The sequence below is a fragment of the Mustelus asterias genome, chromosome 12 (assembly GCF_964213995.1).
Source record: "Mustelus asterias chromosome 12, sMusAst1.hap1.1, whole genome shotgun sequence".
NCBI classification, from domain to species: domain Eukaryota; kingdom Metazoa; phylum Chordata; class Chondrichthyes; order Carcharhiniformes; family Triakidae; genus Mustelus; species Mustelus asterias.
In genome coordinates, this window is record NC_135812.1 from 6458460 (window position 1) to 6476382 (window position 17923).

Sequence of the window (17923 nt, forward strand, 5' to 3'; positions counted from 1 at the left end):
ACCAGAATAGGAAGGAATTATGTAGGGTTAAATACACTGATCCAGTCGTGCCAGTCTATTAATCTAAATTGCAGCTTTACAGTAAACATTTGCCAGTCATGTGGTTCATGTATAATGAACTGGAAAGTTTTCATTCATTTTAAACTACTCATTATCCTTTAGAGGATTATAATTAAAAGCAAGCCTCCTACAATATAAGAACACCATTATTATAATGGTTGATTCTGTGGGAATTGGCTTTTTCTTTGAAAAGGTTCACCCAACTAGGACATTTTACCCCAGCGAAAATAAAGATAATGTTACATCAACGTGAAGCTCACTTCAGTGTTCCAGAACATTTTAAAAATCAAAACACAGAGTCGAGATTGGTATGTCATAAGGATGCCATGAAGTTCACAGGCTTATTTCTCAATCGGTGAACACTGTGATTGGCCTCTGCTTCACTCAGAGAAGAAGGGAAAACACATTGACAAGCGCTTCCAGCTTTTCCATCATTGGTATATTGTCAGCTCAGTCAGGATTCCAGGAATGAGGCGATTGTGACTGCCCTTGGCATCAAATTAACATTTGACCAAGTTGAGCATCAAGGAGTCCTAGCAAAATTGTCAATGGATATCAAGGGGTAATCTCTCAAAGGAAGATTGTTGGGGTTTTTGGAGGTCAATGATCTCAGCCCTGTGTCATTGCTGTAGGAGGCCCTCAGGGTAGTGTCCTCGGCCCAATCATCTTCAGCTGCTTCATCAATGACCTTCTCTCCATCTAAATGTCAGAAGTGGGAATGCTCTGATGATTGATCAGTACTATTTGTGACTTCTTAGCCACTGGGGATGATTTGCCGGTCCCATTAGCCCCAGGTGCAAATTACGCTGTGACAATGAATTTGGAGAGGGGCCTAAAGCAGGATTTGTGCTGGCTGTAAACCAGTTTCCAATGCTCCCATCTGTTAAAGGTGACGTGATGATCTGACCTAACCTGCATCTGTTTTAACCTCATTAGTTAGATTATCATGATATGTTAACTATGTTCTGTCCACAGATGCTGCCGGATCTGCTGAGATTTTCCAGTATTTTCTGTTTTTGAGCGAGGATTAATATTTTTTTTTATACAGCGCTTCATAGTCCAATAACTCTGAACTGCTTCCAGGAAGGTACAGTTGTTCGGTCAGAACTCATTTCTTTTAAAAGGGGGCTTTTTTGCTACCTCTTATGCCTGAACAGCCTGGAGGCTACATTCCACCATACAGGCAACTGGCACCACTCAGACATTAAATTGCAAGGGTTTCACAATGACGATCTTCTTGCTGCCACTGTTGAATTCTCTGATATGAGACCACACTGGGGGGGGGGGGGGGGGGGGGGTTCAAAAGAGTCCATTGCAGCCCCCAGGTGATCAGGAAAATGACTGGACAGTGCCCTGGTGCTGCAAACATGGCAGTGCCAGGTTGGTACTGTCAGGGTGCCAGTGGGCAGTGCCAGGTTGGTACTGCCATGAGTTGGGGCCTGAAGGAGGTGGAGCCTTTGGCAACCCATAGTGAAGTGTTGCTCATTTGGAGGTGGGGGCACAGTGGTACTGGCAATTGGGGGAGGGGAGCTGGTGGCCTTTCTGGTGTTGATAAAAACAGCATCCCGATCTCGGAGGTTGGGGGTGGGGGGGGGGGCGGCGGTTTGGAGGCCTTGCCAGCATCCTTAGGTCCCACACATCTCATTCACAATGCAAATCACCCCAAAATCCAAAGGCGTGGGTGGATTGTGATCGGGATTGTGCCGATCCAGCCAGTGGGTATTACACACATATAATGAGCAGAGACCACACTTAGAAATTTTTTGGGAGAATTGCACCGACTGAGGCAGTTCACATCCATATGCAGCAAAACATTCAGGCTTGGGCTGCAAAATGACAAGTAACATTCATGTCACGCAAATGCCAATGACCATCTCCAACAGGAGATAACCATCTCCCACTGACACTTTAAAAAATGTATTTGTTCATGGAATGTGGGTGTTGCTGGCTAGACCAGCATTTATTGTCTATCCACAATTGCCCTTAAGTGATGGTGAGCTGCCTCCTTGAACCACTGGAGTCCATGTGGGAAATACAACTAATTAGGAGTCTAATATTGTTCGAGATACTTTCTCCTTAGAATTCACGCTTTTGTTAAAGGAAGAACGAACTAGCTTCATTTCCAGGGATAAATTCTTGATCATTTAAGACAGATGAGAATTTTTATTTTCTAAGGAATTCTCTTCCCTAGTGGAGGCATGGTCCTGGGTATCTTTAAGGCTGAGTTACATATTCTTGATTGACTCCCTTGTTAATGATTATAGGGAGTAAACAGGAAAGTATAGTTCAGGCCACAATCTGCCAAATGATGTAGCAGGATCAAGGGGTTGAATGGCCTTTTTCTGATCCTAATTTGTATGTTCATATTGGCAAAGGGACTTAAGTTTGTATAACCGAGAACAAAGCCAAACAGTGGATGATATGGTGGAGGTTGTCGGGTTTAATGCATGTTTTGATTTAAAAATTGTGACAAATTGCAAAAGAAGCAAATGTGATGTGAGAAAAAGCTTTTTCACGCAGCAAGTGGTTTGGGTCTGGAATTCACCACACAAAGTGTTGTGGAGGCAAGTTCAATCGAGACATTCAGGAGGGCATTAGATGATGATTTGAATAGAAACAATGTGCCAAGAGTAAAGGGAAAAGGAAGCAGAATGGTACTAAGTCATGATGCTCATTTGGAAAACCAGTGCAGACACGATGGGATGAATGGTCTCCTTCTACACCATGACAATTCTTCGATTCTGTGACCATAATAAAATGATTTTAATGATTTTGTTTTCGAGTAAGTCTCTCACAATGTTCCAAGACAGCAGACATTTTCAAGAAACTCAGTCTCTCCTTCATAATGTTGGTGATCTGCTTCAGAAATTCAGGGCCTATTCCATGTCACTATATACATGGAAGATTAATGTGTGACCATATACAACACAATATTATTTACAACTTAAATATTAAAGGCTAGCTACAAAATCATTAAATTAGGGTATAAAGTTAAATATTCATTAGCATAATTCCTGCTGGGAAATGCTGTATTTTAAGGGTTGTGGGGTAATAGAAACATAGAAAACAGAAGCCGTAGGCCATTTGAACCTGCACCAACATTCATTAGGATCATGGCTGATCATCCAACTCAATAGCCTGTTCCTGCCTTTCCCCATATCCTTTGATCCCTTTTGCCCCAGAAGCTATATCCTTCTCGGAAACACAATGTTTTGGCCTCAACTACTTTCTGTAGTAGTGAATTCCACAGGCTGACCACTCTCTGGTCAGAAAGAAGAATTTTTTTCTCATCTCAGTCCTAAATAATCTACCCCGTAGCCTCAGAGTGTGGTTCTGAACTGCCCTACTAATCAGGAACATCCTTCCTGCATCTACTCTATCGAATCCTGTTAGAATTTTATAGGTTTCTATGAGATTCCTTCCTCATTCTTCTGAACTCCAGTGAATATATCCCTAACTGACTCAATCTTTCCTCATATGTCAGTCCTGCCATCCCAGGAATCAGTCTGGTAAACCTTTGTTGTATTCCCCCAATAGCAAGAACATCCCTCCTCAGTTAAGGAATCCAAAACTGCACACAATATTCCAGGTGTGGTCTCACCAAGGCCCTGTATAATTGCAATAAGACATCCTTGTGCGTGAATCCTCAATTTAATTGAAGTGTTTGAAATGGTAAAAGAATTAAATAAAGTGCTTGCAGAAAAGCTATTACCTCCTTTGGAGGATCCAAAACTATGGGATATAATCCTAAATTTAAAGTTTGATATAATTGAATGGCTGAATAGGCGAGCAGGGAAGAATCAACTATTTCTGTTCCTATACCAAAAAGGGAAAGGCATATAAAATGGGACAAGTCTTTTTCTACAAGTGTATCATACACAAATTGCATGTAACTAGTCTGGAGATGAAAGTCTAATGTAAAAGAGCCAACTGATGACACAAGTAGCAAAAATGGAAAGGTAATAAATGCGCAAACATATTGTCTGGTTATTTTTTGGATCAGAAATTCAAATTTGGATTAAAGTTTTCATAAAGAATTAGAAACAGATGAAGACACAATGTACAAATGATAACAGACTCCTCCAAGTAACAGCTCTGCTGTAGGTTTTATTAGATATTCTGCACAGCATGATATGGTTAATTTAGATAGTAGGCATCAAACGTACTACCACCATAGGGTGGAATCAATCTGTTACTAGTGTGATTTTGATAGAATTATTGAACCTCAAGGAAGCCCAATACAGGAAGAGATTATCCTACTTAGCAGGACATAGCATAATACTATACAAGACCTATGGCACAGTAATAATTTGTGAACACTGAACGCAAGAAAATAATGTGCGAGTAATTTGATATTTAAGGCAGAAGATCATATTACTATCGACTATTTGGAATCCTTGCCCTACAACTGGTAAGGGGGATGAGTTTCTGAAAAGGACTATTCACAAAGGACAAAACAATGAGTGCTACGATGAAGATGCAATGGCAGAACAAAACAAAATGAAATGCTGATCAGATGGAAGACACCACATCGTTAGATAGCCTACCAACTGTTGTCGCCAACTGAGTTAACAGCCAACACCAGTCTGATAAGCTATCTCACAGAATGGTAAAATGATGGAGAAGCTGGATGTGACAGAAAATCTACACCTGGTACCAGAGGGTGAAAATGGAATGATGAGGGTACACAGAACCTTACCTCATTCTGAATTACTATGAACATCTTTTGAGCACAAAATATTGGCTTGTAGTTTGGAAAAAAAAAACTAACATCTACAAGAATGAAATTCTGTTACACATCTAATGTATTTTCTTATTTGGACAAAAGCACCAGTAATAGAATTCCAGTTTGCTGTGCCAGATGGTCACAGGTTTAAATCCCACACTTTGCAGAGATTCAAATTCTCAAGCCCTCATTGTACAAGTTTGCTTAGTTGTTGGTCAGGCTGTAGCAATGCAGGGTGGTGGTTGGTCCCACTGTATGGAGCATATTGTTGGCTGATCTGAGAGAGTAATAATGATCATTAATCCAGTCTCGCCGGAGAGAGAAGATTTACGTGGTCAAGATTGTGCACAGGCACCCAAAAAAGTGTTAAAGAGATAAATCCAACTTTGTGCAACAGAATTAATACTGAAAATCCCTCATTTGCAGTTTTTAATTTTCACAAAATGTACTTTTGGCTTTTCAAGGATTCAAATCACTTACCTAACACCAGGCACTAGAAAACATTGTGAAATAATTCTCCAGTTGGAATTATTGGAATAGAATAATGACACAGGAACTATACAAGCCACTTACATCTCCTCATGTGATTTTAATGAGGTACACCTTTATCATGAATAGCTATGCACAAACACTCTCATTCTTTTCCTTAAATGGACCAATTCCCAAAACTCCAATGGAAATGTTTGATGGAAAGATGGCAGAGTTACAGATCCTGTCAAAATGACTCTGTGGGCCAACCATCTGTGGAATGCTGAGATGTGTTACCAGAGTTGGAAATTGCTTTGGACGTATTACTTTTTTTGACTTGACATCATTGGTCCACTGTATGCTGAATGTCAGTGCTAACACACTGTTGATGGAAAAGCCCACATGCAGATCAATTGTGACTGAAATTGTAACCTAGATTCACCCAGTGCACTGGGCAAAACAGTACCCTGGAACCACATCAATCCATATTAGTTAAATTTGTTTACTTCGACGAAAATCCTAAAAAGATAATACCTTCGTTCCAATTTTATTCTGGTTAGAAAATGAAATAATTAAGACAGAATCTGAGTTTCTTTAGTTCAAACAGTTCCTACAGAGAAGTTTCTGAATTGTCGCTTTCATGCAACATACTTTGCATGTGAATAATTTAAGATTATACTCTACAGCCTAAAACAAAGACAAATTTGTTTGCGTATTCCATTTTTGATAACTGTACTGATATAAACAATAGAACATATTACTTTACGAATGGTACTATATAAATTACTATTGAGTTTATACATAATGGGCAGGTGTAGTTTTTGAAATATACACAATCATGACATTCCCCACAAAAAGTGACAAAGACACAGACTGAAGTTCAGTCCGTGGAATGACTGAATGTAGTTTTATAAAGTCATTAAATGTTAAAATTTACAGAGCAAAATGTTACGTTACTTTTCATATATACAGTTGGAGATGGACCGGTTCCATAACTTCAAATAGCTTTTCTTTCACCATCATTGTGTAAAATACAAGCAGAGATGAGCAATATAGTTTTAATGGTTTTTTGCCACGTAGGGCACAAAACACATGGCCTCATTAAGAGATAGATAAGATACAGATGATTGAGATAATAAATACCTACAGTTTTCGAAAAAATCTATTTATCTCTTTGAGATAGTCTACACATACTGCTGTTTCACTCTCCACTTCTATCCTCCATCAGTAAGTGTGAGCGGAACAAAATGGTACTTATTAACATCAATGCTTTCTCTTTTCAACCAAGATGAAGTGTACTTTCTGAAGATGATGGCCTGGTCTTTAGTGCCTCACCTAATCATTGGATGTTGCAATACTGATGGGACTCTTTATTATATGAAACTTGCAGCAACAAATCATAGTTCAAATAGTTGCTGGAGTATGAAATCTTCACAACAATGGCAATGTTATTTGGCAGGGTGTTGTGGAAGGAGGGATAATGGAGGTAAAAAGATGCAAGAAAGAGGGAAAAAGAAGTTTAAAATGTTACCATTTTACAATTCCAAGCTCCAAAAAAAAAGTTTAACTATTATTTTCAACTAATGGGTTAAAAGTTAATGAAACATTGTCACAATTGTGTTTAATGAGCTGACAATATGATCAACCACTATGCCAAGAAGGGCCAAATTTTGCTAGTCTGAGGATTCCAATTCAAAAAAAGGCACAAGTGAATACACTTGCTCCTCAAGCAACTGACAATGCTAGCATTCAACAAGCTAATGCAGTTGTGCTTTCCACAAACCACGTCAAGATCAGCACTGTGCCCAAAGTAATTTGGAGCAAGTTAAAATCATTGCTTTCAAGTGGGTTCCATGCCTAATATTTACATCTATCCTGCAATTTCCTTTATGCCATTTAACACCATTCACCACTAATACGGCCTCAACTGAAACTAAGATACATTCAAAAAAATAGGAGACAACAATTAGGCAAGAATCCAAAAAAGTGGACTCCAAGCTGGAGTGCCTGTGCTAATAAAGATGTTTTTTTCAGAACCTGTAAATGCAGAAACTTATAATACTCTCCCTACGCTTCCTTACACTAATTCCAGTTTGTGGAACCAAGAAGCAGCAGATGGTTTTCATGAATCACTATCTAACCTGGGCCTTGTGCAGTCCCATCTTTATGAATAAAAAAAGTTACTTTTTCATTTCATTTTCTCTTCAGTGTATTTCAGTGACTGGATCCGTTTGGCGTAGCTCTGAGCCATGGAATTAACGATGGAAAGAATGAAATAGCACACCATGATGATGACTACTTTTTCAAAGATCCAAGACAGCCAGTTTTCACTCTAATGGGGGTGGGGTTTCAGGGAGGAAAGAGAAAAACGACATAAAAAGTATTTATTAAAGACTGTTTAATCTGAAATCAATAGCAGACTGCTAGCAGCTTAATTGGACCAACATGCACAATTAGGAACAGTTCCAATTTTTTTGGTGTAAAATCAAAGAACTGAGGGATGGAGAAGTGTGCGTAAATCTCAGATACAGAATTGCTGGGAGCAGAGGTTGGGGGTGTTGCCTGGATGGGGAAGGATTGAAGGACCCTCCACAGACTAAACACATGTGTAGGAGGAATAAAGCAGTGGAAATATGTTTCTATTCATATTCAGTGTCAAAAACTATGCTTTATAAAGTTAACCTAGCAAATGGCATGAAAGTGCCCTCCAGATACTCTTAATTCACATATCCAATTAACCAAAATTCCAATTGTTTAATTTAATATTTGATCAAAGGACAGATTTAGTGCTGCAATTTGAGATGAACAGGGTATAATGCTATTAAAATATTAGCTACAGATCTAGCTGGCTCTTGGACAAATCAAGCGCATCAATATTGACACGAGTATAAAATTAATTTGTGCTACGAATTGCATTAAATTACACCAGTCCTGAGTCATTGAAACTTTCTCTCCACATTTCTAATCTCTCTGCTTAATTCTGTTTAGTTGGTATGGATGATTTCCTGAGGGAGGGTAAATTCATTTTGGGAATTGAAACAAGTTTCTTATTTTCTGGTTCCCAACAGAAGTTTGGTCAAAGATTTTTTTATATTTGTTCACAGTGGTGCCTCTGGCCAGGCCAACATTTATTGTTCATCCCTAATTGTTCTTGAGACTGTGTTGGTGAGCCAATAGTTGATGCTGAGGATAGCTTTGTAAAGTGGGCAACAAGGTGACAATCTGTTGGCCAGTACTGGAAATTTATTTGTCTTTATAACAAAGACAAAAAGCCATTGGAAGCCAGCGCAGCTACAGGAAACCAGATCCTCACTACTTTACTGAGGTTAAGTGTGTTCTCTCACTCCACTGAGGCCATTAAAAGTGAGCAAACTAAATTCTGGCAAATCTGACAGTGCAGTGGGGATCCCCACTCAGGAAGAAACAGATGGGGATTTAGTTCACCACCTGCTCTTTCAGGCACGCATATAGCACTTCCCGTCGCTGGTCAATTTAGCCTGTATTGGCTGTGCTGAGGTGTCTACTGATCTGCCTGCCAGCTGTTCCATCTGGAAATTTTAAAAAGCATGAAAAGCCAGAAAAAAAGAGTCTGAATCAAAAAGAGAGAAAATCTTTCAACAACTCAATTAGACTGACACACACACGCATACACATGCAATCCTTCTGTACTAATCTGGCACCAGGATCACCATTTTGCTATAGCATTAAGAGTTTGATTTAGATATTCTGCATCTACGTCAGTGCTGAAGCAATGGCTTTGAGCCAAACCAAAGTACTCTTGTTAAGATACTAGTGGAAACTTGTTTGATATGGGCTTAAAAAAAATAAAGCTTTTGTGCATTTTGAAATAGTTTGTCAGATACTGGAAAATACCATCATTATTTAAGAAGGAAGGAAAACATCTTTTCTGAAGTCTTTTCCCTATTTAAATTCCATTTATTAATGTCTTCAGAGACGGTAAGTGTGTGAATATTAACAAACACTTGGCTTTACTTTTCATCTGGATCACCAGCAGATTCAAACCACCAGTATTTTCAGCACAAACAGCAGATAAGCTTTTTATATTTAAAACCTGATTAAATATATTACAGTAATTAATAAAATAACTGGAAACTGATCCTTCCAGTTTTAACCTTCAACCCTCCGAGGGGGTCTTTTATTTTCATAGTTCAAAAATTAAATTGGTCAAAGAGTAAAATTCAGAGAATACTTTTACATCAGCTTTCACATAGCGTGCGAACTGTGTTGTAGAATCCTGTGTCTATGGCAGCATGACGCAAATTGCTGTTCCACCGGGAGGAAGTACTTCTTTTTAAAAAAGTTGCACAAGCGTTTGGTGACTGTTACATCCACGTCATCACAATTATATACCAGGAACCAAGTCTTTTTTGAATTGGAGTGGGGAGGGGGCTGGAAATGAGAGTTTGAGTATCTTTCTGGACAAGTTATTTTGGAGAGAATAAAAATAATGGATAATTAGTAGTGTCCTGGTATAAATCAGGATTAGAAAGATCATACCACATTAAAAATTAAGAAGTATTTTTGTTTTTTCCCCCGATACAAGGCATATGTTTCAAATCTGTCACATTGTTAAAACTATTCCTAAAAAAAAAAGTTAATTGAATTTGGAGGTTTACTATTTCCATAACTGATTTAATTGATTATTGAAAAGATGTTCTTCAAGGCTTTAATATCTGCACTAGTACAAGGTCCTGATTTAGTCATACATTTAGGGTCTGGTGACATCATTTAAGACCACACTCATCACTGCAGCCTACATGAAGATTATGTTGTTTAAGCTTTTGCTTCAAATAAAACTTCATTTATAGATGGCATAAAAAATTGCCAAGGATCTCTGCCAGGAATGGCCACCTCACCATGAGGCACTCTTCTTGATCACAGCTTATCTGAGACAACTCAAATACGCTGAACTTCAGACAAGTCACTTTACTTCCAGTTCTTTTTTCTAAGCAGATCCTTGACCACATTTTCTAGTTTCTAAATTATACCAGGCCTCGGTTTCTGGCCACTGGACCTTTGGCCAATTTGAGATCTCAAATTTCTATAACTGAAGGGTCTCCTAATTACTAGCATTCGACATCATGTTCACACAGAATGACACACACAGACCAACAAACATTTTAACGCAAAAGGTAGATAAGTTACATTCAGGGTATTCTTACCGCTTCTACTGCATCTCCAGACTTGTGGTGAAGCTTGGCTTTCTGGGCCTCCAGATATTCTCTGAAGGGTTTCTGAAGTGAAGGGCCTAAGCTTGGAATTGCCCTGTGTGGGTGAATTCCAATTCCACGAGTATATTTGGGAGGAGGGAAAAACACAAAGGTAACACAGTTAATATTACTCACCTATGGAAGCGCTGCATAAACTTAAAACAAAAGTTAAAAAGTAGTTAAAGTTGGTGCAACTGGTGCCGCCGCTCAACATGATTAAGGTAGGAGCAAGAGTATGAACTCAAGTACTGCGCTGGTAGACCACAGTATCTCAAATGAATGATTCTCACAAGCTGGCCCCATATATCACCGTCAGTTCCTGTAAAAACTGGTTTGAACTGATCAATAAGGAAGTGAGTCGGTGTTGTGTCATTGCCAGCTAAGAAAGAAACTACACTCCCACCCCATTTATGACTCGCCCCCACAGCTCCTAGAAGGGTGGCCACTTCCGAATATACCGGGCCTTATAAGGAAATACAGCATGTCATTTTTTTACTGTTAAGAACCTACTAGCAATTTTCATAGTACCTCCGCCTCCTTTTGCATCTCCTCCTCCCACCATCCCCACCAACACCCCCCACCTCCCAATACGACTCAGCAGTTGGTGATTAACCAAGAAACAAACAAGGTACTATGAACCTTATTGTAAGATTAGTTCACATTTATTTCCCCTATGGCACAATATACTCTTATTGAAATGAGAGGGAGTGTATGCCGCACCTACTGCACTCGGCATACAAAACTCTTGAATCATGCAATGACACCAGATACTGCGTATTTTATTAAGTTCTTGTACTTTCAGTGCAAAAGTTACTTGCAATAGGAAAGGTGTAAAATTGGGTAATGGGGAAGGAAAGAAAGAGGGGGGTCCCAAGGAGATAGCAAACTTAGGTTAACACAAAAATATATTTTATTTTGCTACAAACCATGAGTTAGCACTTCTAATGAATGACTTTACATTGGTACCGGAAGGAACACACTTTGAAACATATCTCTATAAGGGATTCATTTACCTAGATACCACGCTAATGGTTAAAAGTTCTTTCAAAACAGATCTGAACAAATTTTCTTCTCACTTATAAATGCAAGTAGGATCTTAAAAGCTAATGGTAGAGAAATAGATTAATATCTTCAGATATTTCATGGAATTTCCAATTTGTACAAGGCAGGTTAAATACTGATTGCTTTAATAAAAATGTGGTCAGCTTCATGCCCTCAGGTCCTACACTTTCCCATGAGTGGAAGCATCCTCCCAACATTTACCCTGTCTAACCCCTTAAGAATATTATATGCTTCAATTATATCACCTCTCATTTTTCTGAATATCCAAGGATTACAGACCCCAACTGTTTAATCTTTCCCCAAATGGCAGCTCCTCCATACTCGGGATCATCCGAGTAAACCTTCTCTGTACTGCCTCCAATTATAATATATCCTTCCTGAAATAAGGAGAGCAAAACTGTACACAATATTCTAAATGTGGCTTTACTGGTATCTTGTACAGTTGCAGCAACATCTCTTTATTTTTATACTCCAGCCCTCTTAAATAAAAGCCAGCATTCCATTTGCCTTCCTGATTAATTTCTGCACCTGTATTCTGGCTTTCTGGGTTTCATGAACAAGTGCAACCACCCCCCTATGTGTGTTTGTGCTATAGCTTTCTGCAGTGTCTCTCCATTTAAATAATAATCTGCCTTCTCACTCTTTCTCATATTTTCCCACATTAAATTCAATTTGCCAATTTTCTGCCCTCTCACTTAACCTGTCAATATTTGTCTGTAAACTATTTGTGGTCCCTTCATCCAAATCATTGATGTAGATTGTAAATAGTTGAGGCCCCAGAACTGATCCCTGTTGGCACTCCACTAGTTACAGCTTGCCAACCTGAAAAAGACCCATGTATCCCAATTCTCTGCTTGTTAACTAACCAATCCTTTATCCATGTTAATATTTTGCCCCCCACACCATGTCCTCTTACCTTTGATGGAGCACATTATCAAATGCCTTCTGAAATTCAAGTACACCATATCTACAGTTTACCCTTCATCCACCTCGTTTGTTACTTCCCCAAAACAAATTGGTTAAACGCGATTTCCCTTTCAGAAAGTCATTTTGACTCTGCCTGATCATATTATGATTTTCTGAGTAGTATGTTATAACCTTCTTATTAATGGATTCTAGCAATTTCCTGATGACAGGCGTTAGGTTAACTGGCCTGCAGTTTCCTGCTTTCCGTCTCCCTCCTTTCATGAATAAAGATATTACATAAGCTATTTTCCAATCCACTGGGACCTTTGCAGAATGTAAATGTTGGAAGATTATAACCAATGCATCTTCTATCTCTGCATGCACTTCTTTTAAGATCCTAGGATACAGGCCATCTGGTCTTAGGGACTTGTCAGCCTTTAGGTCTAATAGTTTTCCCAGCACTAGGGGTTTTTCCAGAACTAGGGGTCATAGTTTGAGGATAAGGGGTAAAATTTTTTCAACTGAGGTGAAGAGAAATTTCTTCACTCAGACGATGGCGAATGTGTGGAATTCGCCATCACAGAATGTAGTTAAGGCCAGAATGTTGTCTGAATTCAAAAAGAAATTAGATATAGCTCTTGGGGCTAAAGGAATCATGGAATTTGGGAGGGAGGGGAGGATCAGGATATTGAATTCGATGATCAGCCATGATCAAAATGAATGGTAGAGTCGGCTGGAAGGGCCGAATGACCTATGCCTGCTTCTAGTTTCTAGGTTTGTATTTCCTGCCCCCCCAACTCCTATTCGGCCAAGGGCGATGCATCCTTCTCAAAAACTCTTTCTTTCTCACTGGGATAAATCTTTGCTGACAGTTATTAAACAGTTCCAACAACTGTTCATCTGACTGCGCAGGCCTTTCCATTAACTGACCAAAACTTTTTAGTTTTGGCAAATTCATCACATTGTCAAAGTGGTACAATGGCACAGTAGCTAGCACTGCTGCCTCACAGCGCCAGGGACCCGGGTTCGATCCGGCCTTGGGTGATTGTGGAGTTTTCACATTCTCTCAGTCTGTGACTGAGTTTCCTCCAGGTGCTCCAGTTTTCTCCCACAGTCCAAAGATGTGTAGGTTAGGTGGATTAGCCTGAGTGAGATGCTCTTTCAGAGAATCGGTGTAGACTCGATTGGCCATATAGAACCATAGAATCGTACGGAAAGAGGCTATGTGTGGCCTGCCCATTGTATTGTCAGAAGGATAAACCATAGAATTGAGTATGCATAATACTGTACCCTGACCAGCATGTAGATGAATTTGTTATGGAAACAGCATGAACAGTTTTGCTCTGTTTGCCAGGGTTGCAGTTTTGTTTAATATTAGTTGATATACCAATTATTGATCCAACTGTTTAAAAAAAAACTTACCCCAACTGTGGCATGCATAATACTGACTGGATGATAAGCACCTAATGTCCAATCTGCTCATAATTCTTAAGGGATTCACAGCTGAGTCACATTCCAGTTCAAGACAAAAGCTCAAAAGTTGCCCAAGTGGACACACTAAGGATGTTAGAGATTACAGCATGACTTGTATTGTTTTTCACATCAATCACTAATTATGTTTCCAAATAAGCAAAAGAAATCTAGAGGTAGAGCATCATGACTGCACGGACTTATCTTTTCTGACCCTTGAATGTGACACTCATCGAAATTCTGGAAAGAAAATATTGTCACTAAATTAATCAAATTTTTGAGGTGATTACCATAGAGGGACATTGGAAACCTGATAAGACTGCATATCGAGATTGTCAAAAGCCTTTGATAACGTATTGTGCAAAAGGCTTTTAAATAAGATTGCATCTTGTGGGATTGTTGCTCAGATTGTGGATTGGACAATAAATTGATTGCTTTCATAAAGGAAATTCTTAATGGCAGTGACTGCATTGGTTCTTGTCATTGGCAGAGTCCTGCTGGCAGCAATATTTGGGCTGTTGCTCACCTCACCTTTATTAATAGGCTGGGTGAAGGTATCAAAGTAATAGTCTACATGTTAGCAGAAAACAAAAAATATTGGTAAGCAGTATCTTTAAAAAAATATAGTCTACAGATTTGTGGGAGAAGAATTCTATCAATTTGGACAAGAGCAGCAAGCTGAGCAGGGTAATTCAATCATGTGTAAACCATGTATAACTGCACACAACAGGGAGGGAGAGGGAGAAGGACCTATACTTGCAGCTAATGAATCATCAAAGTTCCATGAAAATAATGTGTTTAAATTTGTGGCGAGGAAAATTTGGTAGAAAACCAGAAGTGCATTCTGAGATTGTGAAAGGCACTACATGAATTCAAGTTCTTTCTTTTTATTAATCTCCAGAGGGTGGCATGAGATCCAAAAAGGCAGTGCAATTTTTATTGTGGTGAGTAAAAAGCACTTAGTAGAACCAAGATGTAGTTGTGAATTGACTTGGCATCCATGTACATCTTCAATGAGCAGTGAGAATCTGAACGGAATGAGATGCGTTCATGCCAATGGATCTGAAGACAGCAATTAATTGAGGCTTGGCCTCTTGATTTACAAAACTGAAACCATCCTTTGGGTAAATTCTGTCTGCATGAAACAATTAACTTGTGCATGAATGTATTGGGAAAGCCAGCTCAGCGTAGACTGTCAACACATTGTTAAGACCACAGAACCATAGAATCCCTACAGTGCAGAAGGCAGCCATTTGGCCCATTGAGTCTGCACTGACTCTATGGAAGAGCATCATTCTCTGACGAAGGATCATCCAGACTCGAAACATTGGCTCTGTTCTCTCTCCATAGATGTTGTCAGACATGCTGAGATTTCGCAACATTTTTTTTGACATATCTTTGGATTGTGGGAGGAAACCGGAGCAGCCGGAGGAAACCCACACAGACACGGGGACGTTTCCAGTAACGTCTACATCCCATGAAAGAATAAAAAAAATTAAATGTGAAACATTACTAGGGTAAAGGTGCTACAGCAGTGCAAATTGTTGTTGTCATCATGCACATTTAAAGAAATCTCTATAGTCCAATGTAAACAGTATTTTAATAATAATTTCCTATATTTGTTTGCCAAGTACCGTTTCACTTTATTCTATCTTTATAGCAATATAATACCTTATTTGATAGTCCTTCTCTCTATTAAATTAGTTTTCAAGGACAAAATAGATTTCTGGGAGTCACATGTATTAAGATATCCTAACATTTTTCAATCCCTTCTGAGAAAGTCAAATGCTAGGAAAGTACATGGTGCAAAATCCTCCAGTAATCCACCCTCCATATGTCTTATGGTCATATGAGTGGCTATTTGGAGGATATCAAACTCCAATCTCTTCCCAACTTGATAGCTCAATGCTTTTTCCAGCAGAGATCACAGCATTCAGGAATTGGAACAGTCCCGAGACTAAGGCTACTGAAGGTGATTGATACTCTAGGTGGCTTCAGCAAAATTAGACTGGACCAGGGATTGAACCAGTGACCTTTTGGCTTAAAGCTATCAAGAGATCCAATTTTCTATCCATTACATTGGATATCAATGAATGAATTTACCAGGAATAGATACAGGCCAAAATTATAATTTAGACTGAAAATCTTAACTGCTCTATTCAAGAGCTAATTCTTCTTACAAATTGTTACCTCCTATTTTCCTAGACGCTCCAAACAGCATTGGAAGGGAACAAAAGTACCAGGAATCTAAGTTATGTGGAAATGTTTGGGGAGCTGGAATTGTTTCATTTGTAGGAGAGATTTTTAATATCTAAATGAAGTTCTCAAGATAGTAAAGCTGGTTGAGGCTAACTGTTGACTATGCAGAGAAGTCCAAAAACAGGCAACATGAATTTTAAGAGAGAGGTTTCAAGTAGGAAGTAACAAGAGCTGTGTTAGGTGGACAGGCGATTAAATAGTAAAATGGACAAAAGCGGCAAGAAATAAAAATGATAGGTGGAACAAGGTTTGCACCCAGAGGGTGGCTAGATTCTGCAACGCACTTCCTGAGAGGGTGGTAGAGGAAGGTTTGATTGAGGTATCTAAAAGAGAATTGGATTGCTATCTGAAAAGAAAGAACATGCAAGGTTAAGGAGCTGTGGCAGGTGAGTGGGTTTGGGAAGAACGCTCTTTCAGAGAGCCAGTGCAAACTTGATGGTCTACATGATTTCCTTCTGCACTGTAAAAATTTCTGTGATTTCTTTTCTGTGAAGATGCCTTTTTAGAAAGAGCAAGCATTGAGGAGTTTGCTGAAACGATAAGCAACTAGAACAGAAATTTTTCCCTTTAAAAAGGAAAAACACAGGACAATTCCATCGATCCCCATTCCGAAACATCCTTACATTCATCATATCTAGAGCAAGTTGGCCATTATTCTCCAATACAGATCAAGAAAACTAAAAAAGTAAGAGAGAGGGATAAATAATTTTGGGGTGGGGGCAAGGAACGGAAAGAGGGGTTAGTAAAAGAATTGTTAGGAGAAAAAGAGGTCTATGTGAGCTAACAACAATCTAATGGCTGTTCTGTGGTTTACTGTGCAGCTGGAATCAAAGAACAATAACAAAAAAGAGATTTTGTGCTAGGTTTAGTAGATTTACTATTGAACCGAGAGAATTGGCAACTCTGCAACACCAATAAAAAGAACCTCCTGTTTCAGATGATATTAAACATTTAGTGCTGGTCAACTTGCAAAACATTGCTGGATTATTTTTGGTTTAGCTTTTCGTCAATGAACCACAGGGAAAAGATTCCTCTGAGGTTTGTAAGTTGATGGCTCAGCATCCTATTGTGATCCCCTTGCATCATTCTGAGCCGAGAGCTGGCAGCAAATCTGTTTGGCATTGCTTAAAGGAAAATTTTCAGTGACCAGTTTACAGCCAATAATGTTTGCTGTCTATGCAGAATCTCACATTCAAGTCTCCAAAATTACTTTATAAGGCCACTTCCAAGAAGTCTCAACTTTGCAGCAAGCATCATACTGCCAATTCAGTTGACTCCACAAGACAAAGTGTTCACTAAGTGCACTGCACATGAAGATTATGGGGTCTAGACAAAGTTCTGCTGAGAGCTGTACACCAGAGCTAGCCATTCCCTTTGCTAGTGCAGTATTTGCCTTGGCATCTAGCAGACAATGCTGAAAATTCTCCAGGTGCATCCCAACTACAAAATCTATCCTGTCAATTAATACTTTATTACCCTGCTCCTAATCATCAATAAAATAATGGAAGGAGTCACAAATGAAATCAAGCAACATTGATTCACCAATAGCCTGTTCACAAATACTCAATGGTTCCAGATCTCATCACATCCTTGATCGAGACACATAAGCTGCCACCTTCAATATCATAGAGTCATAGAGGTTAACAGCATGGAAACAGGCCCTTTGGCCCAATTTGTCCATGCCTCCCAGTTTTTAACACTAAGCTAAGCCCAATTGCTCGTGTTGGGTCCATATCCCCCG

General features: G+C 39.2%; 1 protein-coding gene across 3 annotated transcripts in view; it reads right to left on the reverse strand.

Moving 5' to 3' along the window:
* Positions 1-5351: 5351 nt before the first annotated feature.
* Positions 5352-17923, reverse strand: part of vmp1 (vacuole membrane protein 1) — a 158008-nt gene continuing 145436 nt past the window's right edge. For all 3 annotated transcript variants that reach the window (XM_078224649.1, XM_078224648.1, XM_078224650.1), the window contains exons 12-13: positions 10438-10540; positions 5352-7586 (exon numbers count right to left, since the gene is read on the reverse strand). In XM_078224649.1, the coding sequence (XP_078080775.1) occupies positions 7443-7586; positions 10438-10540 (247 nt within the window). In that variant the 3' untranslated portion in view covers positions 5352-7442. The remainder of the gene's footprint in view (positions 7587-10437; positions 10541-17923) is intronic.